At 37.8% G+C, this 27,343-nt stretch overlaps 1 protein-coding gene across 1 annotated transcript in view; it reads left to right on the top strand.

Annotated features, from left to right (window-relative positions):
• The first annotated feature begins 1,556 nt into the window (after positions 1 to 1,556).
• PKD1 (polycystin 1, transient receptor potential channel interacting) overlaps positions 1,557 to 27,343 on the top strand; it is a 302,520-nt gene continuing 276,733 nt past the window's right edge. Inside the window, exon 1 of the mRNA XM_053694512.1 lies at positions 1,557 to 1,922. Coding sequence (XP_053550487.1) covers positions 1,675 to 1,922 — 248 coding nt within the window. The 5' untranslated portion in view covers positions 1,557 to 1,674. The remainder of the gene's footprint in view (positions 1,923 to 27,343) is intronic.

Below are 27,343 nucleotides of genomic sequence, written 5' to 3' on the forward strand. Positions count from 1 at the left end.
TTTGGCCTAGGCCCACAATTACCCCTGTGGGTCTTTACCCCAGCTACCTCCATGTGCTCTGCAGGCTGATCCTGAGTCTCCGCTACCTGGGAGTTGGGGTACATGACTGTGGCAGTGCCTCCACCTGACTGGGCATCCAGGGCAAGAATGGGTTTCCCAGACAGGAACATAATAAATAACTACAACACACACAGTAATAACAGTAAAACAGTATGAACATGTATTAAAGGATTATGGCAAATAAAAAATAAGGCAAGAAATACAGTGACTAACTAACACACCAACTCTCTCTAACCAGGCCCAGCACCCTCCCAAACCACCTGCGAACCCACCCTCAGACTTCACCCTAATGGCTGATGGGTACCAGTTGGTGCACAGAAATGTTGGGGCCCTTTAAGGTAATCCACATGCATTTAAACAGTTACAGCTCATAGGAAACTGCAATCCACAGGAAGAGCTGTTTATAAGTTTATGTGATGGACAGAATGCCATGTTAGTATGACAAGGAGAGAGGATACTTCTTACCACTAAACAGGCTGAAAGAAAACTCCAAGGTCTGCCAGTCATTTACTTTGTCTGCATTCTTCTCCACAGCTCTCTCACAGGGTCAGACTGCAGCTGGCAGCATACACTAAATCAGCAGAGGAATGCTGTTACTTTACAAGATGAAGTCTGCAGCTCTCTCACAGCCAGGCCTCACACACACACCTTCACTGCTCTGACATGTCTGCTTCCTCCTGTGTCTTACACTCTTCTTTCAGTTTCACTTGATCACATGACCAACCAGTCTAATAGTTGCCTAGGCAACATCTCCTGCAGATTGTATACAGGTGCAAAAGTTCACAGGAAAATGTTCAACAGGAAGGGCTACATTATTATATAAATAAAGCCTATATTTTTATTTTAAAGTCAATTTAAAGCAGTCTGACAAAAAAAATGAATAAGAAACCAACTTCCATGAATAAGAAACAGAATTTCACGAATAAGAAACAGCTTGAATAAGAAACCAACTTCCTTGTCGTTAGTTTTGTCACATCACAAAAAAGCACCCCTTTCAGAGATGGATTCCCCCTAGCCATGTGCCTACATTACCTAATAAAAAAATTAAAACCCTGATAATGATGTACCAAGAGTCTTCTAATCAAGGTGCATAGTGCAAAGCATTCTGTACCCATAGGACGTTATACACTCATTCCCTACACTGTATTCTTTCACATGGTAACTTTGTGTAAAAAAAAAAAAAAAAAAAAGCTTTGTGTCGACTTTTGTAGAACATCTGAGTTTATACCTTTTATACCTCGTATGGCTGAGGAAATACTTTAGAATAAACCGCAGAATGTACCAGTTATGTTCCACTATTGATCCATAGCTGCAATAAAAATAATTCTATTTTCGCCAATTTCACATAGCGACCTCTAATGTTCAAAGTTAGTATTACAATAGCATCCCTATAGGAACTAGCAAGATGTCGCTCCGCAGCGCCCCCAAGCGCCAGCACTAGATAGTGCAAAGCTCCCTCCCCTTCAGGACAGAGCAAGTTCCAGCTACCCGCAGAGAGACACTTCCCGAGAGGATGAGAGCGTCCCGCAGCTGAGAGCCGCCACTGGGCACCGGGATTCGGGGGTGTACACGCCGTGGGGGGCAACAGGGGATCCCATGCGATGTGAGTGAGCTATGCATTGTGGAAATGGCCAGGCTGCAGCCCAGAGGAAAGATGGCGCCTCCCCCCCTGCGCTGGGACTGCGGGTCTGCCCCTTCTTGCTTCTCCTGCTGGGGCTCGGATGGGGGGCAGCGGGATGGTGCCAGCCCTGCCCGGGGAACTGTACGTGTACCGGGGATCCGCAGGCTGCATCCTGCCTGGTGAACTGCTCTGCCCTGGGACTGGTGGCGCTTGAGACTGTCCCGGCTGAAGTCACTGTGCTGTAAGTATGACCCTCTGTGTGCCCACCGCCACCTGGCACTGATTGGGGCTCTAACACAGCAATTAGGTACTTATTGGGGCTCTAACACAGCAATTAGACACTTATTGAGGTCATGCTTGGAGCTGTGCCTAAATGGAGAGTCACTTTTTAATCATTGTGGGCTCAAGGGGTGAATGATTTGTTTCTTGTGAAGTTGTCTGTAGGGAGAATCACTTTTCAATAATAATGGACTTAATGGGTTAATGTCTTGTACCCTATTTTTATGGCAAGTCACAGTTTAATCATGGTGGACTTAAAGGGTTAATGTTTGGTATCCTATATGTAAGGAAAGTCACTGTTTAATCATGGTGGACTTAAGGGGTTAATGCTTGGTACCCTGTATGTGGGAAAAGTCACTGTTTAATCATGGTGGACTTAAGGGGTTAATGCTTGGTGCCTTGTCAGTAGGGAAAGTCACTGTTTAGTCATGGTGGACTTAATGGGGTTAATGCTTGGTGCCCTGTCAGTAGGGAAAGTTGCTGTTTAGTCATGGTAGACTTAAGGGGTTAATGCTTGGTACCCTGTATGTAGGAAAAGTCACTGTTTAATCATGGTGGACTTAAGGGGTTAATGCCTTGTACCCTGTCAGTAGGTCGTCACTTTTTAACCAATTTTTTTTCTTTTATGACTTAGACAGAGCATGCTATTTTAAACAACTTTCCAATTAACGTCTATTATCTAATTTGCTTCATTCGCTTGTTATCCTTTGTTGAAAAACATATCTAAATAGGCTCTGTAGCTGCTGATTGGTGACTGCACATAGATGCCCTGTGATTGGCTCACCCTTGTGCATTGCTATTTCTTCAACAAAGGATAGCTTAAAGAATGAAGCAAATTAGATAATAGAAGTAAATTGGAATGTTGTTTAAAATTGTATTCTCTGTCTGAATCATGAAAGAAAACATTGGGTTTCATGTCCTTTTAAAGAGGTATTGTGTCTGAATGGGCAACATTTATACTTATCTGGGACTGGAGGGGTTAATGTCTGTCACTTTGTTTGAGGGTGTAACTTGCATGTTCATCAGGTAGTAAATGAGTTAATGTCTGGTACTTTCTGCGATGGTAATAACATTTTTATTCCTTAGGAACTGAAGGAGTTAATGTAGTGTTCACAAAAAGGGTAACTTTTATATTCCTTAGGGACTGAAGTACTATGTGTAAATGAGGTCACTTTTATTCACTTTAGAGATGGGTGACTGTAATGCTTGGCACTGTGTCAGAATTTGTCACTTTTACGTTGATTGGGGAATCAAGGGTTTACTGTTTGGGGTTGTTACTTGCAGGGCAAAAAAATGATCATAAAAAAGGGTTTCTACTTAAAACAGTGACAGATATTAGATTTATGTGCTTAGTGAGTTAATATATCTATGGGGCATTCAGGTAGATAAATTACCAAGCTTTGCGTATTATCCTTGTACGTCTGACCCTGGGAGTGCCTAGCGACAGCCTAGCGTTGTGTCTGGATGGAAATATCTTTCAGAACCCTGCAAAACTGCAACTGATAAGTCAGAACGTTTATTTCAAACGTTGAGGCCTATTGGACTTAGTGAGTTAATAATACTTGTTGCTGTTACAAAACAAAACTCACTACCATAGCACATCAGTCGTAATACATATGGGGCCGATCTCTTATTTGTGCAGCAATTAAATAGTTATAGTATATTCGGGTATTGGGATATTTAATGTTTATTTTCCCTTGCACTATTAAATTCCAGTTTTTGGAATATGTACCCCTGTGTGTGTAATAAATAAATATATATAAATGCAGAATTCCAAACCTTATTCTTTTAAACCTTTTTAATTAATACCTTTTTAAAAATTAAAATAATCAAAACTTAGATTTTCCCCACCTGTAAGTCACAATCGTCTCTGCCGTTCTAAGATGCAAATAATTGTCTATATTTACTTAAAACAACAAATATTACCTTTCTGATTACAGTACTGTACTATCTTTCTTTCTTTCTAGTACAATGTATACAAAAGTATTAAAAATGATATAAAACTACCTTTATGTTACATATATAAGCTGCATAATGACATGAAAATATTGTCTAAATGACATAAGATATTGTTGTATACACTTCCTTGGTTCCGTCCCCTCTCCAAATTGTCCCCGTCTGCCCATTCTGACCACTTTTGTTTAATATATATATATTATAGTATAATATTTAATATTTGTTTTCATATAATTATATTTGCACAACTATATCACTGACAAGCTTGACAAGGTGGAGCACAGAACAGTGTGCAAGGCTTAGAGGTTACAGATCTGACGCGTTTCGCGCATGCTCAATGCGCTTCATCAGAGACTATATCACTGTATGCCCCAGCTAGCTAATTTTGGGAAGAATATGGATGTGTGATGTTTGTTAAAACACTTGACTGACATCCCACAACATTCCGCTACCCCTTCCCATTTGCAACTCCTATAGTAAGTACCTACTTGCCTGATTATCTCTTAACAGCTTATGTTCAGATTTAAAGGGACAGTAAAGTTAAAAAAAAAAAAAACTTTCATGATCATGCATGTGATTGTAATCAACTTTCCACTTCTATTATCAAATTTGCTTTGTTCTCTTGGTATCCTTTGTTGAAGAGTAAACCTAGTTGGGTTTGAAACAACTTAGGAGTGTGCACATGTCTAGCAATCTATGACAGCAGTGTTTGCAACTATGTGTAACATTAATATAAACAATGTTGCAAACACTGCTGTCAGATGGCTAGAGACACATGCACGCTCCTGAGCTCACCTCGGATTACTCTTTAACAAAAGATACAAAGAGAACTAAGAAAAACTGATTGCAGAAGTAAATTGGAAAGTTGTTTAAAATGTCATGCCATATAGATAACATTGTGCTCACGTCTGAAGTTACATTTTAGCCAATCAGTGCTGATTCCTAGGTAAGTCTGTCAAAAGAACTGAGATAAGGGGGTAGTCTGCAGAGACTCAGATACAAGGTAATCACAGAGGTAAAAAGTATATTAAAGGGCCACTTTAAGTAAATATTTTCTATGCCTGTTACTAACTACCCCAAATACGCTTTTTATCAATAGCATTTCATTAACATATCTCTACCGTATATCAGAAATCTTGTCTGCAAATTTAATTATTTTCCAAACCCACTCCGTGGGTATCCTTTGCTCTGTACCAATCCGTTTACAATACCTAGGTTTCAAAATGGTGCTTTAAACACAAAGTTATTGGTTTAAGTATTTTGAACACGCAGTGCTGAAAATAGTGGGCAGGATAACGTGACATCATCGGCGAATAAAAGATATAACTTTTAGACCGTTATGAAACTTCGTTTTGGAGAAAATATAGGTCAGTAGGTTTTAATTAATGTTTATTAACTTTAATATGTTAGTTGTTTAGCTTAAAAATTATAACAGAAAGTAATCCTTTAATGTAACAGTGTTGGTTATGCAAAACTGGGGAATGGGTAATAAAGGGATTATCTATCTTTTCAAACAATAACAATTCTGGTTTAGACTGCCCCTTTAAATAGAAGCATTTTTTTTGCAAAAATGCTTCTAGTAAAACATTCATTTTTCAGTGGCATATGCACATATGCTGTGAGGGCACGTGCACTAGCTGGTGGTGGTGTGTAATTGTGTCTGTGAAGGCTTTTTTTGTGTCATACAAGCTACTGCTGACTCTTTTTTAGGTGTGCTGTTTGACTACTGCTGCATATGTGCATATACCACAGAAAACCAGTGATAACTTTTACTAGAATTATTTTTTTGCTAATGGAACGTGTATTGTAAAAATGCTTCTATTTAAAACTGAAATGCATCTTTGCACTTTTCAATTTTGTCCTTTTGTATCCCTTTAACTCTTTCAATGCCTCCCCAGCCATCTTTGCAGGAGCGGGCACATCTGGAATAAAACTGAACTATCTTTTCTCTGCACAAGTAATTTGCCACGCTTCCTTGTAAGCTCAACAAACGGTTAATTGCGATAGCCTTCAGGTCAGGAAATTTGTCTGGCTTTTGAGTAGTTATGAATCCCACAAGGAAATCCTTCTGGTGCTGGGTAAAATAGTGTTAATGTTACTTTTAAACTATTTTTGTACGATTACCGATCATCATTTGTACTTTTTTAAACAAGACAAGAAAAACAAGCTATTGTCTTGCTTGATTTTAGCATTTTTGTTTGTACACACGCGTCTTTCATTTTGATCACTATGGCCACCACATAAGTGCCAGTAAAGATTTCCTCCCAGATGCTTGCAGATATCTTATCCCATGCTGTTCTGGATTTGTCATACCTAACCTTTAACCATTTCTTTTCATTTGTATCGGATTAGAAACATATTTCCTAAGGCCCTAGAAAAATCTTTTAAAAAAAACAAACTGTATTATGCATCTTAGATTTTATGGGGCCTACCCTTATGAAGACTCTGCTATATTTAAAGGGACATGAAACCCAATTTTGTTTTCTTTTGGGAATCGAATGGGGCATGCAATTTTAAACAACTTTGCAATTTATTTCTATTATCTAATTTATTTTGTTCTTTTTGTATCCTTTGCTGAAAAGTATTCCTAGGTAAGCTCAGAAGCTGCTGATTGGTGGCTACACATATATATGCCTCTTGACATTGGTTGTTAGCTACCTCCCAGTAGTGCATTACTGCTCTTTCAACAAAGGATACCAAGAGAATGAAGCAAATTAGATAATAGAAGTTAATTGGAACGCCGTTTCAAACTGTATGCTCTATCTGAATCATGAAAGAAAAATGTTGGTTTTCATATCCCTTTAAAAGGCAGGCAAGTGAATGTGGAATGCACAGTAGTAGAATGCATGAACAAATTATCATAAAACGTGATCATTTATTTTCTGAAGGATTTTTGCAAATGTATTGCAAAAATATATCCAAGTGAATGAGAAATCTACTGCTTTACAGTTCAAATGTATTTTATTATTATTATCGGTTATTTGTAGAGCGCCAACAGATTCTGCAGCGGTACAGTGTCCCTTTAAGCTAAGAAAGAGTGAGGCCTATTTGTCCAGTTTCGCTTTAAAGGAACACAGGAATTAGCAATATACTTCTAGAATCTGGATCTGGAGTGTGTAAATAAGAAAAAGAATTAAACTTTCATGATTCAGATAGAGCAAATAATTAGAAACAACTATTTTTTAATTTTCTTCCTTCTCTTGGTATCCTTTGTTGAAAATCATAACTAGGAAGACTTAGTAGCAGCAATGCACTGCTGGGAGCTAGCTGCTGATTCGTAGCTGCACATATATTCCTCTTATCATTGTCTCACCTGATGTGTTCAGCTAGCTCCCATTAGTGCAGTGCTGCTTCTTATTCAACAAAAGTTACCAAGAAAATGAAGCAAATTAGATGATAGAAGTAAATTGGAAAGTTGTTTAAAATGGTATGTTCTGTCTGAATTGTAAAAGAAAGCGTTTGGGTTTCATGTCTCTTTTAATGTTGTAGTCTATGGGCTAGATTTATCATAACTGAGGCGTACAGGGGCACGTATACGCGCCCCTGTACGCCTCAGCTCGCCTGTGGCAGGGCGAAATTACCCATAGGTAATTAACATTGCACACGAGCACAATTTTGCACTCGCGTGCAATCCCGCCCCCTGCCCGCGCACAGCCAATCACGCGCGGGCAGGAGCTGTCAATCTCCTCGGTCGGACTTGACCGAGGAGATTGAATTTCGCCACCTTAGAGGTGGTGAAGAGCGTAGGGAAGCGGCGGTGACCGCTTCTTGATAAATCACGGCAAGCAAGTTCTTGTGAGAACTTGCTGCCGTAGGGGCTTGATAAATCTAGCCCATATATATGTCCCTTTAACAATGTGCTATACAGAACACGGTTGCCTTCTTTTGCTTTGCATGGGTTAAATAACTTTTTTTTCCTCCCAAGTTTGACCCGTTGTCACAGATGTTGGAAATCATTAACTGCAGCCTAACAAATATATTCCTAGACATTTTATGACATAGCCATTGAAATATATAATAAGAATTTCCAACCTTGGCTACAAAGGGGTTAATATTGTTTTAATTTACAATTTCTTATATTTTCTCTTCTAAATGTGTAAATACTTCACTTTGTTGGAATCTGTAAAAAAAAAAATATTTTATCCGGTTGAATTCTCACCATGGTAACTGTTGTAGAGGAATTTAAACTATGTGCAAATGTGCGTTAAAGACATACAGGGAATCTGCAGTGTTTGGCATCTCACAGCTGGGACCTGCAAACTGGACAAATAGGCCTCACTCATTCTTAGCTTAACTGGATTTAACCAGGCTCAGTACAGATGTAGAAGTATAGACTGTATACATGTAGCCACCAATCAGCAAGCGCTACCCAGGTCTGAACCAAAAATGAGCTGGCTCCTAAGCTTATACATTCCTACTTTCCAAATAATGAGTAAATTAGAAAGTTGCTTATAATTGAATGTTCTATCTAAATCAGGAGTCACAAGCTCAATGTATCTGGGGGCCACTGGCCAAGTGTTTTTCGCCCATGGGGGCCGCTTGAACTGAGTAAGTGCTCTGGAATTGTATATACTAGGAACTGCAAGTGACATTTACTCAAGTAGTAGTGTATAGTGGTGGGAGTTGTAGCCCACTGCAGACATACACAGTTGTCTATTTATCTTGTGAGTGTCAAGGGAAGTGATCATTCTGGAGCTGTATTCCAATGTAAAAAGTGACATTTATCCAAGCAGTGTATGGTGGGAGCTTACACTGAACACTTGTCTTTATAGTTATCTTGTGAGTGCCTATATAGAACATCAACTAGTTACACCTCTTAGAACATTAAAAATATTGACAGCCCAAATGAATGGTTTGCCTATTAAACAAAGAAGGGCCAGATGAAACTATCTTGAGGGCCACATATGGCCCCAGGGCCTTTACATTGAGACCACTGATCTAAATCGTGAAAGAAAAAAAATGGGATTTTATATCCCTTTAAGGCAGCTATCCAAAACATAAATTAATGCATAATTTAACAAACTAATTTAATGATAATTTGGGCAGCTAACATTGGAAAAAAATATTAGCTTAAAGGGACATAAGTATAGAAAACAAAAAGAATCCAGCAAACCTTCCAGGCGTGTATATTTTCAAAGCAGTATTTATTTTGGAAACCGAGCCAACAATAAAAAAGATTATAAACAAAGTCCCAGTATCCTAGGATAGATAATACATGGTCCTACGCATTTCGGCAGTATAGTATATGCCTTAATCATGGACATCAAGGGACATAACCCACATTTTTTTTTCTTTCAGACAGAGCATGCAATTTAAACATGTTTACAATATACTTCTTTTATTTCATTTGCTTAGTTCTCCTGGTATCATTTGTTGAAAATAATATCTAGGTAGGCTCAGGTGCAGCAATGCATTACTGGGAGCTAGCTGCTGATTGGTGACTGCACTATATCCCTCTTGTTATTCATTCACCCAATGTGCTCTCAGTAGTGCATTTCTGCTCCTTTAACAAAGGATACAAAGAGAATGAAGAACATTTGATAATAGAAGTAAATTGAAAAGTTGTTTAAAGCTGTGTGTGCTGTCTGAATCATTAAAGAAAAAATGTGTGTTTTATGTCCCTTTTAATATTAGTTAAATTTCGGCTGGGTGGTCAGTAAATTCTGCCGGGTAGTGTACCCACATTCAGTATTCGTTTGTAAAACAAAACCCGCAAAAGACTGTGGTCTGTGGCATTCAGCTAAAATGGGAGCTGGATTTCTTAGAGAAAATGTGCAAAACACTAATATCTGGATTTATACAAGCAGGACAGAGATATTGATTGGCAAGTACGTGCGTATACTGCCCTGATTGGCTCACCAAAAGCTGCAAAGCATTATGGCTCCTGTGTGGAGCTACAACCATCTGTTTATTAGGTATGTGCATTCGGCAGTTTCATTCACTAAAGACGGCAGCCACTCGCAGCATTCGGATCTTTTCCAAGCCGGATTTATTCTAGTGCAACACACTGAGATCTGGATTAGCACACATATTAGTGTGTTGCACTTTCACAAGAATAAATCCGAGACATTACCAGCCAGCGAACAAAACTTTCGAATGTACATATGTACCGTTTATCTCCTTTGCTTGGGGTTAAACAAACAGTTCTCAATACTAAAATGCTGTAATAAGTTATAAAATGTTATCATAGGATTACAATTCCCCTTTATTTTCTAGAAGGTTCTGTAATATCCCATAATGAGTTGTATTTTGTCAACACCTGGCAAGACCGTATTTTATTTGCCAAAACCTCTATTTCTGAGAATAACGTACATATACAGATTCTAGCCAAGCAAATATTCTTCAATTCGTCCCTATCCGAACGCTATAGCAGATGTTCCTGTTCAAAAATCTGTGATCCAAGTTATAATTAGGCATGATGTCATTTCCTGTTATTTTTTTTGTTACATTTATAGTCTGATATATACAAACCAAGTTTCTGAATACAAGGATCTAAAATACATTCAGAAGAATCTTTAATAGTTATTTTGTCATATTTGAAATGCTCCCAAAAAGTAATGAAAATGGTTTCTGGTGACCATTTTTTTAATTTAACATGTTTAGATATACTATTGTTAAAATAGTAGTAGACTTTTATATTTATAAGTAAATGCAACAATGTATAATATTACTACAAACATTGTTCCAAACACTGCAGCCATAGGGGCCAATTTATCAAAGGTCTTGCGGACCTGATCCGACAGTGCGGATCAGGTCCGCAATACCTCGCTGAATGCGGAGAGCAATACGCTCTCCATATTCAGCATTGCACTGCAACGCCGCCCCCTACAGACTCGCGGCCAATGGGCCGCCAGCAGGGAGGTGTCAATCAACCCTATCGTACTCGATCAGGTTGAATTCCGGCGATTCCTGGGTTATGGAGCAGCGGTCTTTAGACCGCTGCTTCATAACTGCTGTTTCTGGCGAGTCTGAAGACTCGCCAGAACCACAGGCCCACAATCTCCATTCGGAGCTTGATAAATGGGCCCAAAGAGTGCTATAGAAATGTGCACACTCCTAAATTCCTATCAGTATACCTAGGTTTACTCGTTAACAAAGGATACCAAGAGAATGAAGCACATTTAAAGGGACAGTGAAGTCAAAATGACTTTTACAATTCAAATAGATCATGCAATTTCAAACAACATTCCAAGTTACTTCTGTTATATAATTTGTTTTATTCTCGTGGTGTGCTTTGTTGAAAAGTATAGTTAGGAAGGCTCAGTAGCACTGTAGCAGTAATGTAGTACTGTGAGCTAGCTGCCGATTGGTGGCTGCACAAATATGCCTTTTGTCATTGGCTCATCTGGTGTGCTCAGCTAGTTCCCAGTAGTGCATTGCTGCTCCTTTAACAAAGAGAACAAAGCAAATTAGAAAACAGAAGTAAATTGGAAAGTTGATTAAAATTGTGTGCTCTATGAAACAAAAATGTTTGGTTTCATGTCTTTTTAATAAGAGAAGTAAATTAGAATTAAAAAAATAATAATAATATTGTAGGATCTGTCTGAATCAAGAGACTTTAATTTGGGCTTTTTTGTGCCTTTAATAGTTCATCTAAACATTTTTAAAAAATATTATAAAAAATTGCAGACAAAAATGGTTATCAAAATGTACAAATCTATCTTTCATTACAGTGGAAATCAGTGGCTAATAAGAGGCCACGTCTATAAATGAGCTTGTGCACTAATGTTATACCTCCTTACATTTCCAGGAGATATAGTCGGGGAGATCCAGGGCGGAGTTATGTTGTATGAGGGGTGTGTCTGGGCAGTGACTTGGTTGGATCAGGGTGTGGCTATGCAAATTCAGGCCTTTATAAGTTCCTGAGTAGGTATGGGAGGATCAACTGTCAAAGAATAGGAGGTATGATCTGCTTCCCACTCACATCCCCTTGGTGTCCTGGTTTTAAATGACTGATCTAGTAACTCCCATGTCCCACTCAGAAACACAGACCATCAATATATCCCACCCCCTTCCATGCAAGACTCTGCCTACAAAATACTGGTGGGCTACAAACTCATAAAACGGACAATAAACAGCTGGGTTTAAAGGGATAGTAAAGCCCCAAATTTTCTTTTATGATTCAGATAGAACATACAATTTTAAACCACTTTCCAATATAATTCTATTATCAAATTGTCTTCATTCTCTTGTTATCCATTGCTGAAGGGACAGCATAGCACTACTGACAGGAAGCTGAAAATATCTATTTAGCCAATCACAAGAGACAAATGCGTGCAGGCACCAATTAGCAGCAGCTCCCACTAGTGTAGGATATGTGCGTATTCATTTTTAACAAGGGATACTAAGAGAACAAAGCACCTTTGAAAATAGTAGTGAATTTAAAAGTGTCTTAAAGTTACATGCTCTATGTGAATCATGCAAGTTTAATTTTGACTTTCCTATCCCTTTAACTAAAATAGCTAGTTACCATGTTATAACTTTCCTTCCTGTGCCTGCTCCTTCTTAAAGCTGTTCTCTTATTTTAACACATTACAGGATCCAACTGGTAAAGCTCTGCATTCTAAACTGGGCGCCGCCATCTTGTATCACAGGTATTGTTGCATCATGTGACAGACACGGTGCACTTTCACATATCTGTGATGTTATTGGCTTTTTCACAGCTGTACCTTGTACTTCAGTTTAGCTCACGTAATAAAGAGCGGGGATGTTACATTTGTACAGTTTTTTGTACAGTTTAAAAGTTACATAACAAATATAAGCTCCAAGATGGCGGCTCCCAGTGTGAAGATGCAGAGTTGATACTTGTAAGGGAGTAAAATAAGAGAATGACTAAAGACAGCTGCAGACACAGGAGGAAAAACAATCCCATGGTGAGTGGTAATCATTATATTGTAGTTGTACCCAGGGCAGCATCTTATCTCAGTGCATTTTGAGAGTTGTTCACAGTTAAACAGTGCTAGTTCATGTGTGTCATATAGATGGCATTGTGCTCACTCCTAAGGAGTTATTTATGAGTCAGCACTTATTGGCTAAAATGTATGTCTCTCAAAAGAACTGAAATAAGGGGGCAGTCTGCAGAGGCTTAGATATAAGATAATTACAGAGGTAAAAAGTAGATTAATATATCTTATTGATGTATTGTACTGTATTAACCTGTTTGTAAACTGAAACATTTAAAAAAATTAAAATAAAATAAAAATATATATATATTTATTAATATAACTGTGTTGGGTGCAAAACTGGGGAATGGTTAATAAAGGGATTGTCTATCTTTTAAATAATAAACATTTTGGTGTAGACTGTCCCTTTTAATATAAATTTAAAGAGAGAAGCGCTTAACCTGGGAACGAACAAAGCATAATAGCTTGTTCTATGGCTAGTTACCACCCAAGAAGCAGCCTCTTTTTACTCAACATGTGCCTTTCACACAGAAGAACTAATCTGAAGCACATCAGTCTGATCCTGACTTAACAGTACAGTCCAGTCCCGAAATACCAGGCAATCCCTCTCTGAATGAGAGAAACAGCAAAACCCCAGACGTACGTTTCGGCCTAGTGTGGACCTCGTCAGTGAGGTGCAGCCATATCCCTCTAGGCACACTGAGCAACGGGTCCACGGCTGGATTCCCGCATCACACTTAGGGAGACTTCCCCAAGTGTCATAATTTGCATAAATTAAAAGAGAGAAGCGCTCAACCTGGGAACGAACGAAAGCATAATAGTTTGTTCTATGGCTAGTTACCACCGGGTTGAGTGCTTCTCTCTTTTTATTTATGCAAATTATGACACTTAGGGAAGTCTCCCTAAGTGTGATGCGGGAATCCAGACGTGGACACATTGCTCAGTGTGCCTAGAGAGATATGGCTGCACCTCACTGACGAGGCCCACACTAGGCCGAAACGTACGTCTGGGGTTTTGCAGTTTCTCTCGTTCAGAGAGGGATTGCCTGGTATTTCGGGGCTGGACTGTACTGTTAAGTCAGGATCAGACTGATATGCTACAGGAAAGTTCTTCTCTGTGTAACTAGAAATAGAACTAGCTATTATGCTTTGTTCGTTCCCATGTTGAGCGCTTCTCTCTTTTTATTTATGTCCCTTTAATATGTACCAGTTCTGTCTTGCGGATCAGAGTACAAATTCATGATAATTATCAGCACATTTTCAGGGCATTTTTTCACTTATCAGATATTACAGCGAAAAAGATTTAATAAAACCCCAGACATTTTCATTTAATTATTACCAGGTACCCAAAACGTTTTTGGATGTAACCTTGGTTTTTCACATGAGAAAAATGCACTTAAAGGGGCAGTGTACTGTAAAATTGTTTCCCCCTTTATGTGTTTCCAATGACAGCAGTAGAATATAAAATGTATTAAAAATTGATCCTTTAGGTTTATTTTTGTTCATTGACACCACAGCTTATAGCAGGATCTTGCAGGAAATCCAATCTCATTTTATTACTTTCATTAGACACGCACGCCTTAAGTTATTTCTGTCTGATATACCAAATCCCAATATTTAGGGAGAAAACTGAAAATGAGCTTTTAATTACTTATCTCTTTTACTCCCACTGGAAATGCAATTTCTTCTGCTGGCTATGTTTACATAGCTTTTATATAGCCCGTAATAAAGCATAGGTAGGGATACTTCCTGCAAAAGTAGCTATTTCAAATGACAAAATAAAGGTAAATTAGCCCGTTTTTTAAACTGTTTCATACACCCTAGCAGGTAAAATCGATACTTGGGAGAAAACACTGTCTCTTTAATCAAAGTAAAAATATAAAATCATAATACTCTTTTCTAGTAAAAATTGGCAAAATCCATAACTTACACATCTCTATAGTTTTAGTGCACACGTTACCTATTTGCATCACTGCACACTTTAAAGGGACATGAAACCCAAAAATTTTCTTTCATGATTCAGATAGAGCATATCATTTTAAGCAACTTTCTGATTTACGTCTATTGTCAAATTTGATTTGTTCTCTTGATATCTTTTGTTGAAAAGCAGGGTCATAAGCTCAGTGGTGTACATATGTCAAGAACACTATATGGCAGCAGTTTTACAAGAATGTTATCCATTTGCAAGAGCACTAGAGGGCAGCACTATTTCCTGCCATTCAGTGCTCTAGATGCCTAGCTAGGTATCTCTTCAACAAAGAATATCATGGGAACAAAGCAAATTTGATAATAGAAGTAAATTGCAAACTTTTTAAAATTGTATGTTCTGTCTGAATCACAAAATATTATTTTTTTTTTGCGTTTCATATCCCTTTAAAAAAGGATCAATCAATTTTTCACCGGGGATGTCATCGATAAACCGCTGCTATTGCCATTTAGTTTGTTTTTAATTTTGTCCCTTTTCTTAAAAAAATGAAGCTAACGGGAGATGAACGACCCAAATAACGATTTTGTGTTGTATTTTGGAGGTAAGAATTTCAGTGCTATTATCGTTGGATGCATTTTGTAATTGCTGTAAAAACATACGGACTATACTGTCCAACATTCAGAAATCATTGGCTGCAAAAAACAAGCACAAGTTTATGATCAACACCGTAGTTAAAAACATTATTGTAAACATTGCTGCCATATAGTGGTCTACACGTGCATGTTCTTCAGCCTACCTCAGTATGCTTTCTAGTAAAGGGGCTAAGTTTTAACATCAATACTAGATAAAATGTAAATTGATCCTTTTTTTATTTTTTTATTGTTGGATACGGTGCATATCCAAGTGCGCAGCTCTTTGGGATTTTAATGTTCTGGTTACACCCAAAAAAGCAGACTGGAATCTCTTTTATTTCAGATATTTTCTGGTGTACAGCTTCCTTACCTTAAGGTGGGGCGCACTAACAGCCGAGGGTAAATCAGGGACAAGAAGAAAAAGAACTATCAGCTGCCTGTGTATCAGTCAGGGGGTTTAACCGCTGTTATTTTGTGGCGCTTTAACACATTTGCTAACATTTAAATACTGTTAATTTAAAGTGATAGTAAACAATAATATTTCCCAATGAACTATATAAAACTTTTAGTTAAAGGGCCACATTAATAAAAAAACAAACATGTATTTTTAAGAAAATGAACCCTGTACTACTGTGTGTTTAAACACAAAGTAGAAGTGCAGCTCGAGACCCGTGGAGCACTGCTGTTCCTGAGAAAAAACGCCACTTATCCAATCAGGGTTAATAGTCTTAAAATTAATTAGAGCAGGGGTCACCAACCTTTCGGACCTCAGGGACCACTAAACGCACAATTTTAAATCCCGTGGACCACTAACCTGATTATTTTTTTTAAAGTTACAAACCCCTATAGTGTGTGTGTATATATGTATTTATGTGTGTATATATGTATGTATGTGTGTATGTGTGTATATATATATATATATATATATATATATATATATATATATATATATATATATATATATATATATATATATATACACACACACACATACAGGTATATATAATCTATCACACACATATTGTGCATAACTAGTATAACCATAGCTAAGTTTACATTATGTATATATTTACACACTTTTAAGAATGTTAACTAATTGAATGACAGAACTGAGAGAATACTCCCAAATGACAGATGAAGGGTGAGTGACAACTTTAGAGCTAGAAACAGAGAGGCAGAAAGTGGGGGAAAAATAATTATGTTTAAAAGGACCACAAGACTTCCAAGTTACCTCCCCAGTTAGGAATTATTCAAAACTACTTATGATCATGGGCAGACATTGGAGTCATAAATTAAAGGGACACTAAACCCAAAATGTTTCTGTCATGATTCAGGTAGAGAATACAATTTTAAACGACATTCCAATTTACTTCTATTAGCTAATTTGCTTCATTCTTTAGATATCCTTTGTTGAAGATATAGTAATGCACATGGGTGAACCAAACACACGAAGCATCTATGTGCAGCAACCAATCAGCAGCTACTGATGCTATCTAGATATGCTTTTCAGCAAAGGATATCAAGAGAATGAAGCAAATTAGATAATAGAAGTAAATTAGAAAGTTGTTTAAAATCACATGCTCTTTCTGAATCATGAAAGAAAAAATGTGGGTTTCATGTCCCTTTAAGTTTATATCAGAAAGCTCTCAATATGGATGTGAGCTAACCACGACTGATGTTACTGGCAATTACTATAATACTGGTGGGATATGGCTGATCTGCAGGATGGCAATTACTGGAATTCAGGTGGAATAAAATTATTAGAATGAAAAATAATTAATATTTAATAAAAGATAGAGGGGAGGAAGACAAACAGTGATGTAAGTCCACCTGAAGGAAAACTACTACAAAGAGACAGGTAAAGGGAAGAAAATAAATGAAATATAAGAGAGAATTTTTTTATATACTTTAATTCCACTATTTCAAGCCAAGACTATACCAACCTCTGCTGGCTTTAGAATGGAAGCATCTTCCTCTGAGCAGTGTGCCAGGCAAAAGGGGTTAAAAATGCATCTTTTTGTGGACCACCAGTAGTCCACGGACCACTGGTTGGCGACTGCTGAATTAGAGCATGTTGACTATTATGTACTATATGTATAATATTGTTTCAGACTTTATTGCTATACAGTGCTCTAGACACATACACATTTCTTAGCCTATAAATGTATGCTCTCATTGAAAGGAGAGAATGTATTTCTTTCATGTAATTGGCAAGAGTCCATGAGCTTGTGACATATGGGATATACAATCCTACCAGGAGGGGCAAAGTTTCCCAAACCTCAAAATGCCTATAAATACACCCCTCACCACACCCACAATTCAGTTTTACAAACTTTGCCTCCTATGGAGGTGGTGAAGTAAGTTTGTGCTAAGATTTCTACGTTGATATGCGCTTCTCAGCATTGTTGAAGCCCGATTCCCTCTGACAGCGAATGTCAGAGGGACGTGAAGGGAGTATCACCTATTGAATACGATGATTTCCCTAACGGGGGTCTTTTTCATGGGTTCTCTGTTATCGGTCGTAGAGATTCATCTCCTACCTACCTTTTCAGATCAACGATATACTCTCAAATTTACCATTACCTCTACTAAAGAACTGTTATAGTACTGGTTTGGCTATCTGCTATATGTGGATGGGTGTCTTTTGGTAAGTATGTTTTCATTTACTTAAGACACTCTTAGCTATGGTTTGGCACTTTATGCAAATTATATAAAGTTCTAAATATATGTATTGTACTTATATTTGCCATGAGTCAGGTTCATGTATTTCCTTCTGCAGACTGTCAGTTTCATATTTGGGAATATAAACACTTTAAGAAATTTGTTTCTTACCTGGGGTTTAGTCTTTTTCAATTTGACTACTTTTTGCATTTGCGGGTATTAGGCCCGCGGGTGCGTCAAATGTTAGACTTTATTGCGTCATTTTTGGCGCAAACTTTTTTGGCGCGGGAAATTACGTTTTTGACGCAACTCCGTCATTTCCGGCGTCATACGTGACGTCGAGACCTTTCACACGGCGGCGTCATTAGTGACGCAAGTGTGTCATTTCCGGTAATTTTTGGCGCCAAAAAAGTTTACGTTACGTTGTGCGTCATACTTGGCGCCAATTTTTTCTTCATTATTTCAATACCCCATTGTTGTTTGCCTCCTGCTTTCTTTTCTATCAAGAGGCCTATGCTTTTGCATTTTTTCCCATTCCTGAAACGGTCATTTAAGGAAATAGATAATTTTGCTTTATATGTTGTTTTTTCTCTTACATTGAGCAAGATGTCCCAATCTGATCCTGTCTCTGAAGTTTCTGCTGGAACATTGCTGCCTGACATCGGTTCTACCAAAGTTAAGTGCATTTGTTGTAAAATTGTAGAAATTATTCCACCGAATGTCATTTGTAATAGTTGTCATGATAAACTTTTACATGCAGATAGTGTTTCTATCAGTAATAGTACATTGCCAGTTGCAGTTCCTTCAACTTCTAATGTGCATGATATACCTGTAAATTTTAAAGAATTTGTTTCTGAATCTATTATGAAGGCTTTGTCTGCATTTCCACCTTCTAATAAACGTAAAAGGTCTTTTAAAACTTTTAGCTGATGAAATTTCAAATGACCAACAACATAATAATTCATCCTCTTCTGATGAGGATCTATCTGAAACAGAAGATCCTTCCTCAGATATTGACACTGACAAATCTACTTATTTATTTAAAATAGAGTATATGCGTTCTTTATTAAAAGAAGTGTTAATTACTTTGGATATTGAGGTAACCGGTCCTATTGACGTTCAGTCTAATAAACGTTTAAATGCTGTTTTTAAACCTCCCGTGGTTTCTCCAGGTGTTTTTCCCATTCCTGAGGCTATTTCTGATATGATTTCTAGGGAATGGAATAAGCCAGGTACTTATTTTATTCCTTCTTCAAGGTTTAAGAGATTGTATCCTTTACCAGCAAAATCTATAGAGTTTTGGGAAAAAATCCCCAAAGTTGATGGGGCTATTTCTACTCTTGCTAAACGTACCACTATTCCTATGGAAGATAGCACTTCCTTTAAGGATCCTTTAGATAGGAAGCTTGAATCTTATCTAAGGAAGGCCTATTTATATTCAGGCCATCTTCTCAGACCTGCTATTTCTTTGGGTGATGTTGCGGCTGCATCAACTTTCTGGTTGGAAAATTTAGCGCAACATGAATTGGATTCTGACATATCTAGTATTGTTCGCCTACTGCAACATGCTAATCATTTTATTTGTGATGCCATTTTTGATATTATCAAAATTGATGTTAGATCCATGTCTTTAGCTGTATTAGCTAGAAGAGCTTTGTGGCTTATATCTTGGAATGCTGATATGACATCTAAATCTAGATTACTATCTCTTTCTTTCCAAGGTAATAATTTATTTGGTTTTCAGTTGGATTCTATTATTTCAACTATCACTGGAGGAAAAGGAGTTTTTTTGCCTCAGGATAAAAAACCTAAGGGTAAATCTAAGGCTTCTAACCGTTTTCGTTCCTTTCGTCAGAATAAGGAACAAAAACTCAATTCTCCTCCCAAGGAATCTGCTTCCAGTTGGAAGCCTTCCTCAAATTGGAATAAATCCAAGCCATTTAGGAAACCAAAGTCTGCCCCTAAGTCTGCATGAAGGTGTGGCCCTCATTCCAGCTCAGCTGGTAGGGGGCAGATTAAGGTTTTTCAAGGATTTTTGGATAAAATCTGTCCAAAATCATTGGATTCAGAGCATTGTCTCTCAAGGGTATCGAATAGGATTCAAAGTAAGACCTCCTGTGAGAAGATTTTTTCTCTCACACATTCCTGTAAATCCAGTAAAAGCTCAGGCTTTTCTGAAGTGTGTTTCAGACCTGGAGTTTTCAGGGGTAATCATGCCAGTTCCTCCTCAGGAACAAGGTTTGGGGTTTTATTCAAACCTATTCATTGTACCAAAGAAAGAAAATTTGTTCAGACCAGTTCTGGATCTGAAAATTTTGAATCGTTATGTAAGAGTACCAACTTTCAAGATGGTGACTATAAGGACTATTCTGCCTTTTGTTCAGCAAGGACATTATATGTCCACAATAGACTTGCAGGATGCATACCTTCATATTCCGATTCATCCAGAACACTATCAGTTTCTGAGATTCTCTTTTCTAGACAAGCATTACCAATTTGTTGCTCTTTCATTTGGCCTAGCAACAGCTCCAAGAATCTTTTCAAAGGTTCTGGGTGCCCTACTATCTGTAATCAGAGAACAGGGTATTGCGGTGTTTCCTTATTTGGACGATATCTTGGTACTAGCTCAGTCTTTACATACTGAAGAATCTCACACAAATCAACTAGTGTTGTTTCTTCGGAAACATGGTTGGAGGATCAATTTACCAAAAAGTTTCTTGATTCCTCAGACAAGGGTCACCTTTTTAGGCTTCCAGATAGATTCAGTGTCCATGACTCTGTCTCTAACAGACAAGAGACGTTTAAAATTGGTCGCAGCATGTCGGCTCCTTCAGTCTCAGTCATTCCCTTCAGTGGCTATGTGCATGGAAGTTTTAGGTCTCATGACTGCAGCATCGGACGCAATCCCCTTTGCTCGTTTTCACATGAGACCTCTACAGCTTTGTATGCTGAATCAATGGTGCAGGGATTATACAAAGATATCACAATTAATATCCTTGAATCCCAATGTACGACACTCTCTGACATGGTGGATAGATCACCATCGTTTGGTTCAAGGGGCTTCTTTTGTTTGCCCAACCTGGACTGTGATCACAACAGATGCGAGTCTTTCAGGTTGGGGAGCTGTTTGGGGGTCTCTGACAGCACAAGGGGTTTGGAAATCTCAAGAGGCGAGATTACCAATAAATATTTTAGAACTCCGTGCAATTCTCAGGGCTCTTCAGTTCTGGCCTTTACTAAAGAGAGAACCGTTAATTTGTTTTCAGACAGACAATATCACAACTGTGGCTTATGTCAATCATCAAGGTGGGACTCACAGTCCCCAAGCTATGAAAGAAGTATCTTGGATACTTGCTTGGGCGGAATACAGCTCCTGTCTAATCTCTGCGGTGCATATCCCAGGTGTAGACAATTGGGAGGCGGATTATCTCAGCCGCCAGACTTTACATCCAGGGGAGTGGTCTCTCCATCCAGATGTGTTTTCTCAGATTGTTCAGATGTGGGGGCTTCCAGAGATAGATCTCATGGCCTCTCATCTAAACAAGAAACTTCCCAGATACCTGTCCAGGTCCAGGGATATTCAGGCGGAAGCAGTGGATGTGCTGACACTTCCTTGGTGTTATCAACCTGCTTACATCTTCCCGCCTCTAGTTCTCCTTCCAAGAGTGATTTCCAAAATCATCATGGAACAGTCTTTTGTGTTGCTGGTGGCTCCAGCATGGCCACACAGGTTTTGGTATGCGGATCTGGTTCGGATGTCCAGTTGCCCGCCTTGGCCACTTCCGTTACGGCCGGACCTACTATCTCAAGGTCCGTTTTTCCATCAGGATCTCAAATCATTAAATTTGAAGGTATGGAAATTGAACGCTTAGTTCTAAGTCATAGAGGTTTCTCTGATTCAGTGATTAATACTATGTTACAAGCTCGTAAATCTGTCTCTAGAAAGATTTATTATAGAGTTTGGAAGACTTACATTTCATGGTGTTCTTCTCATAATTTCTCCTGGCATTCTTTTAGAATTCCTAGAATTTTGCAGTTTCTTCAGGATGGTTTGGATAAGGGTTTGTCTGCAAGTTCCTTGAAAGGACAAATCTCCGCTCTTTCTGTTTTATTTCACAGAAAATTTGCTATACTTCCTGATATACACTGTTTTGTACAGGCTTTAGTTCGTATTAAGCCTGTCATTAAGTCAATTTCTCCTCCTTGGAGTCTTAATTTGGTTCTAAGGGCTTTACAGGCTCCTCCAATTGAACCTATGCATTCTTTGGACATTAAACTACTTTCTTGGAAAGTGTTGTTCCTTTTGGCTATCTCTTCTGCTAGAAGAGTTTCTGAGCTATCTGCTCTTTCTTGTGAGTCTCCTTTTCTGATTTTTCATCAGGATAAGGCAGTTTTGCGGACTTCTTTTCAATTTTTATCTAAGGTTGTGAATTCTAACAACATTAGTAGAGAAACTGTTGACCCTTCTTTATGTCATAATCCTAAGAATTCTTTGGAGAGATCCTTACATTCTTTGGATGTGGTAAGAGCTTTGAAATATTATGTGGAAGCTACTAAAAATTTCAGGAAGACTTCTAGTCTATTTGTTTGTTTTATTTTCTGGTCCTAGGAAAGGTCAGAAAGCTTCTGCTATTTCCTTGGCTTCTTGGTTGAAACTTTTGATTCATCAAGCTTATTTGAAGTCGGGTCAAACCCCGCCTCAGAGAATTACAGCTCATTCTACTAGATCAGTCTCTACTTCATGGGCTTTTAAGAATGAAGCTTCAGTTGATCATATTTTCAAAGCAGCCACTTGGTCCTCTTTGCATACATTTACTAATTTCTACCATTTTGATGTATTTGCTTCTTCGGAAGCAGTTTTTGGTAGAAAAGTTCTTCAGGCAGCTGTTTCAGTTTGATTCTTCTGCTTTTTGATTTAAGTTTTTTTCTTTCAAAAGTGAAAATAAACTTATTTTTGGGTTGTGGATTATTTTCTCAGCGGAATATGGCTGTTTTTGTTTTATTCCCTCCCTCTCTAGTGACTCTTGAGTGGAAGACTCCACATCTTGGGTATTGATATCCCATATGTCACTAGCTCATGGACTCTTGCCAATTACATGAAAGAAAACATAATTTATGTAAGAACTTACCTGATAAATTCATTTCTTTCATATTGGCAAGAGTCCATGAGGCCCACCCTTTTTATGGTGGTTATGATTTTTTGTATAAAGCACAATTATTTCCAAATTTCCTTTGTTGATGCTTTCTACTCCTTTCTTTATCACCCCACTGCTTGGCTATTCGTTAAACTGAATTGTGGGTGTGGTGAGGGGTGTATTTATAGGCATTTTGAGGTTTGGGAAACTTTGCCCCTCCTGGTAGGATTGTATATCCCATATGTCACTAGCTCATGCACTCTTGCCAATATGAAAGAAATGAATTTATCAGGTAAGTTCTTACATAAATTATGTTTTTAAGACTATTGACCCTGCACTACTATGTGTTTAATCCCAGAGCAGTGCTGGTTCCGAGCTGAAATCCCGTGCTGAATCAGTTACGGTTTCCGCTCAGGACCTGGTTTTCTAAATTGAGTTTGTAGCTTGAAGTTCCATGAAAGCTGATTAGCTATCCAACAGAAGACCTATCAATATATGTGTAGATTGTAAGCTCTTCTGAGCAGGGCTCTTTCTCCTGTATTATTTTGTGTTCTTATGGTCTTTTTTTATGTATATGCAGTGTTTTCCATAGGACCTTATTAGCCTGTGACTACTTTATAATGCAACCCAAAGTATAATGCCACCCAATTACTTTATAATGCCAGCCGGCTACTTTATAATGCTGGAGTATACTTGTGTATTAGAGAGGATAGGTAGAGGGGAGTGGCATTGGTGAGAGCTTTGTATGTAAGGGTGAGAATTTTGAATTTAATTCTGCTGTGAATTGGGAGCCAATGAAGGGACTCGCAGAGAGGTGCAGCAGATGCAGAGCGACGGAAAAGGTGGATCAGCCTGGCAGAGGCATTTAGGATGGATTGAAGGGGGGGGGGGGGGAGCGGCTCCAGCCACTTACCTAGGTATCTCTTAAACAAAGAATACCAAGAGAACAATTTGATAATAAATGTATATTGGAAACGTTTATTAAAATGGTATGCTCTGTCTGAATCACAAAAGAAAATGATTGGGTTTCATATCTCTTTAAGAATTCTATTTTCCATACAGTCAATGGTTACACACTTTTGTGACTTATGTATAACGGTACCTAACTGGCTATAGCAGAGAAGGAAACCTAGGTTTTAAGAGGATGCTGCCCATTGCTTTATGAAAACTAAAACATTACACTTATTTTTTCAATATTTAAACAGGTAATATAATTTAAAAACATGGATCTGCACATTATTCTTCGGCTAACCATTGCTTTGGATATATCATTCTGTCTAGTATTTTTTTTTAGAGTTTGATGTCTCTTTAAAAAATAAGTTTTTTTTATCTATAAGAAGTACAACTGGGTTAAAAGAGGCAGCTCTCAAGTGGTGACCGCCAGAAAACTGATCCGTTATTGTTTCCTTATTGAGCGCTTCTGTTTCGGTCTATTAAAGGGACACTAAACCCATTTTTTCTTTCTTTCTTTCATGATTCAGATAGAGCAGGCAATTTAAAGCAACTTTCTAATTTACTCCTACTATAAATTTTTCTTTGTTCTCTTGCTATCTTTATTTAAAAAGCAAGAATTTAAAGCTTAGGAGCCAGCCCAGTTTAGGTTCAGCACCCTGGATAGTGCTTGCTTATTGGTGGCTACATTTAGCAAACCTATAAGGAAGCGTAACCCAGGTTGTGAACCAAAAATGGGCCTGCTCCTAAGCTTTACATTCCTGCTTTTTAAATAAAGATAACAAGAGAACAAAACAAAATTGATAATAGGAGTAAATTAGAAAGTTGCTTAAAATTGCCTGCTCTATCTTAATCATTAAAGAAAAACTTTGGGTTTAGTATCCCTTTAAGGCTTGGTGATTAATCGCAATATCTGAATTGCATGAGGCTGCAATTTTTTATGATGTCACGTCAGTCGAACAAACGCTACAGTCCAGCCCAGCAGCAGCCTTGATCAGGTTGCGGATCAGGAAGCATCAAATAAGTGTCACAGCATGTAACGCTACTGCCGCCATTTCACTAACCTCATGGATTGTTGTTCCAGTCCTGAGGTTTGCACAGACATCGTAGGTTGAGGACAAACGGAGCTCTTGTCTCTGGCCTATGCAGTCTGCTGCTTTAAACAGTTAAATGCATTTTTGAATACAAATTGTATGTTTAATAAATATTTTAATAATATCGCCTTTCCCTCCCATATCGCAAAGCCGTAATGTAAGAAATAGTGCGATAATAAAATGCTCTAACACACCAAATTTTCTTTTTGCACCTTTATATCCCATTAAAGGGACTATAAAATCAAAATAAAACTTTAATGATTCAGAAAAAACATACAGTTTTAAGAAACTTTTCAATTTGCTTCCATTATCAAATTATCAAAATGTCTTTTTATTTTCACACTTTGAGGCACCAGCTACTACTGAGCATATGCAAGAGTCACTGGGTGTACCTATATGAGCCTGTGATTGGCTGCTGGTTGTCACATGATACAGGGGGTTGTCAAATTGAAGTAAATTTTGAAATGTATCAGAAAAAAAATCTACTGATGATTTAAACTTTATAGTAAATGCTATTGCGTTGTATTTATATCATACGCTTGTTGATTATGCAATTCTACTGCATTTAAGTGTTCTTTAAATTCCATTTTAAAGGGACCTAAACCCCCCAATTTTTCTTTCATGATTCAGATAGAGCAGCAGTTTTAAACAACTTTCTAATTTACTTCCATTATTAAAATCTCTTCATTTTCTTGTTATTCTTTGTTGAAAAGCAATAAGGTAAGTTTAGGAGTGTGCACATGTCTGCATCAGTTTTGCAACAGTTTTATAAATTAGCAAGAACACTAGGTGGCAGCACTATTTCTTGTCATGTAGTTCTCCAGACATGTGCACTGCACACTACCTATCTAGATATCTCTTCAACAAAGAATAGCAAGAGAACAAAGGAAATGTTGATAATAGAAGTACATTGGAACTTTTTCTAAAATGATATTCTCTATCTGAATCATGAAAGAAAATATTTGGGTTTCCTGTCCCTTTAAACCATGGCATAGAAGAGTACATTGGTATTCTTCTCATCTCTTACAAGAGGGTAAAGCTCTGCCCTGTCAAGGAATTAATCAATTGTATCATCTACCTCCCCAGGCTCAGCTGGGGACCGGGAAGTTTTCACATAAGGGTCAGTATGACCTCTCTATGCTAAAGACCGGTTATTGTTTCCCACGTTCCCTTCCTTACAGGGATATGATAATGTTAATGTACTAAACCATTACAGTATTGTAACTGGTTCTGTTATTTATAAATGTTACTTAAAGGGACAGTCTACTCCAAAAAAAATTGTTTCAAAAGAAATATAATCCCTTTATCATCCTTTCCTTAGTTTTTCATAACCAACACTGTTATATTAGTACACTTTTTACCTCTGTGATTACCTTGTATCTAAGCCCCTGCAGACTTCCCCCCTATCTCATGGCTTTTGACAAACTTGTATTTTAGCCAATCAGTGCTGACTCATAAATAACTCCATAAGAGTGAGCACAATGTTATCTATATGACATACATGACTAGCGCTGTCTAGCTGCCAAAAACTGTCAAAATGCACTGAGATAAGAGGCGGTTCAATGGCTTAGAAATTAGCATATGAGCCTACCTAGATTTCGTTTCCACAAAACTACCCAGAGAACAAAGCAAAGTTGATGATAAAATTTGGAAAGTTGTTTAAAATTGCATGCCCTATCTGAATCATGAAAGTTTAATTTTGACTAGACTGTCCCTTTAAATTTCATATCCCTTGAAATGATCATACTGCGCAGATGTGACAAATTCACAGGAATCTGAAGGGCTGGACTTGTAGAATGTTGCTTCTGCTACTATCAAGCTTCTTATTGAAAATTATGTTTTTTAAAGGACAGTTAGAGGGATATGAAACCCAAAAATGTTATTTTTATAGTCAGATACAACATACATTTTTAACAAACTTTCCAATTTACTTCTATTATCTAATTTGCTTTGTTCTTTAGGTATCCTTTGTTCAAAAGCCTACATAAGTAGGTTCAGGAGCCGAGAGCTCCTGATTGGTGGCTACACATATATGCCTCTTGTCATTGGCTTCATGATTGTGGTAATCTAGCTCCCAGTAGCTCATTGCTGTTTTTCAATAAAGGATACTAAGAGAATGGAGCAA

The sequence above is a fragment of the Bombina bombina genome, chromosome 11 (assembly GCF_027579735.1).
Source record: "Bombina bombina isolate aBomBom1 chromosome 11, aBomBom1.pri, whole genome shotgun sequence".
In the NCBI taxonomy this organism is placed as follows: domain Eukaryota; kingdom Metazoa; phylum Chordata; class Amphibia; order Anura; family Bombinatoridae; genus Bombina; species Bombina bombina.